Source organism: Penaeus monodon, chromosome 22, assembly GCF_015228065.2.
Source record: "Penaeus monodon isolate SGIC_2016 chromosome 22, NSTDA_Pmon_1, whole genome shotgun sequence".
In the NCBI taxonomy this organism is placed as follows: Eukaryota; Metazoa; Arthropoda; class Malacostraca; order Decapoda; family Penaeidae; genus Penaeus; species Penaeus monodon.
Genome location: NC_051407.1, coordinates 37,923,160 through 37,924,533, shown reverse-complemented (window position 1 = coordinate 37,924,533; position 1,374 = coordinate 37,923,160). Strand labels below are relative to the sequence as shown.

General features: G+C 35.7%; 1 protein-coding gene across 1 annotated transcript in view; it reads left to right on the top strand.

Annotated features, from left to right (window-relative positions):
- LOC119587617 (carbohydrate sulfotransferase 8-like) overlaps positions 1-1,228 on the top strand; it is a gene marked incomplete at its 5' end in the record, with an annotated part of 13,185 nt that extends 11,957 nt beyond the window's left edge. Inside the window, 1 exon segment of the mRNA XM_037936326.1 lies at positions 203-1,228. Coding sequence (XP_037792254.1) covers positions 203-314 — 112 coding nt within the window. The 3' untranslated portion in view covers positions 315-1,228.
- Between the last annotated feature and the right edge of the window lie 146 nt (positions 1,229-1,374).

Sequence of the window (1,374 nt, the reverse complement as noted above, 5' to 3'; positions counted from 1 at the left end):
GTTTCAATAACAAATAAAAGGAAAAATAACTGCAATAGAGAAGACATAAGAACATTTCTTTTTCCAAAAAAAGAAAAAAAAAACTTTGTTGAGGAAAGACTACCATTAAAGCACAATATTAAAAGACCTGAAAAGAAAGAGAATGTGAGACATACACATTATTCCTTCCCACTTTCTCTAATAAAGAATGTATATATTACAGGTACTACAACACTGTGCCGCTGGAGCTGAAGGAGAAAATATATAATATCTACCAAACAGACATGGAAATGTTTGACTATAACCTGCCTGAAGACTACTGGAATACGCCATGATATGTGTCAAACTTTGAATTAACTGCCTTAGTTATTAAGTCTTCTGTGAACTTACTTTTGCCAGATGTATTTCCAGGAACTGCAATGGGTATATGTTTTGGTCTGAATATCAAACAGCCTCAGCAAAAGGCTTGGGAAAGTTACTGAGAGATTATTGATATTTGATTACTGATGGGCGTGCATAGTGATGGTCAGCAAGAGGCAGGGGGCCAATTCCCTTCCCCTAACTATTCCTAAAATTGTTTCTGTAGAAAACTAAATCAACAATGTGGCAAAAAAACCTCCCCGAATCTTTAAAGCAAACAATAATTTAATAGAATTATGGTTTGTTTAGGCAAAAATCAAAATCAAATAGAAAGTAAAGAGAAATTATAATATTTATTTTGACTACCCTTCTCCCCCATGCCACCCGTCAGACCTTTTGCTCCAACTTTATCCCTCCACGTGATATTTGCTAAAGCTATCAATCCGAGTGGTTATAGTACAGTACCTTTAACGACACCTACAGAAACGGACACAAAAGTGAAATACGGTCTAAGACAATCGTGTATCTAAGACCCGTAAGCTTTTTTTAAGGATCAGGTCTTTGCGCTGGGGGAATGCAGTGATTACATTTGAGAATCCTTGGTAAAAAAAAAAAAAGGCTAAGCATATTTTGAACCTGATAACCTGATAATCACATGATGAAATATATTTTAAATTCTATTAAGGATGAAGTTCCCACTAAGATTTTGTGCACACGGATTTCCAATAAATACCAAACAGCATTTACACTCAGTTGAAGTAAGGGCTTAGGAGCGAAATTTTGTAAGCGTAGTTGGGTGTCTTGACTGCTTTGACTGGCTGGTGTGCAGTTAAGACGATCCGGTCAGTCGAGCACGCGTTTTTCTGAATTGATAACTTCACGAATACATGTGCTGGTGTGTTAACAATAAAATTTGATTTTCAAACCCCGTGTATTTATTAATGTGACCTGAACTCGTGCTGAACGTTTCTTTAAGTGGATATGTTTATATCTTTAGTTTGCAAAAATCCAGTAAAAGATGAGAAGAAAATTAGC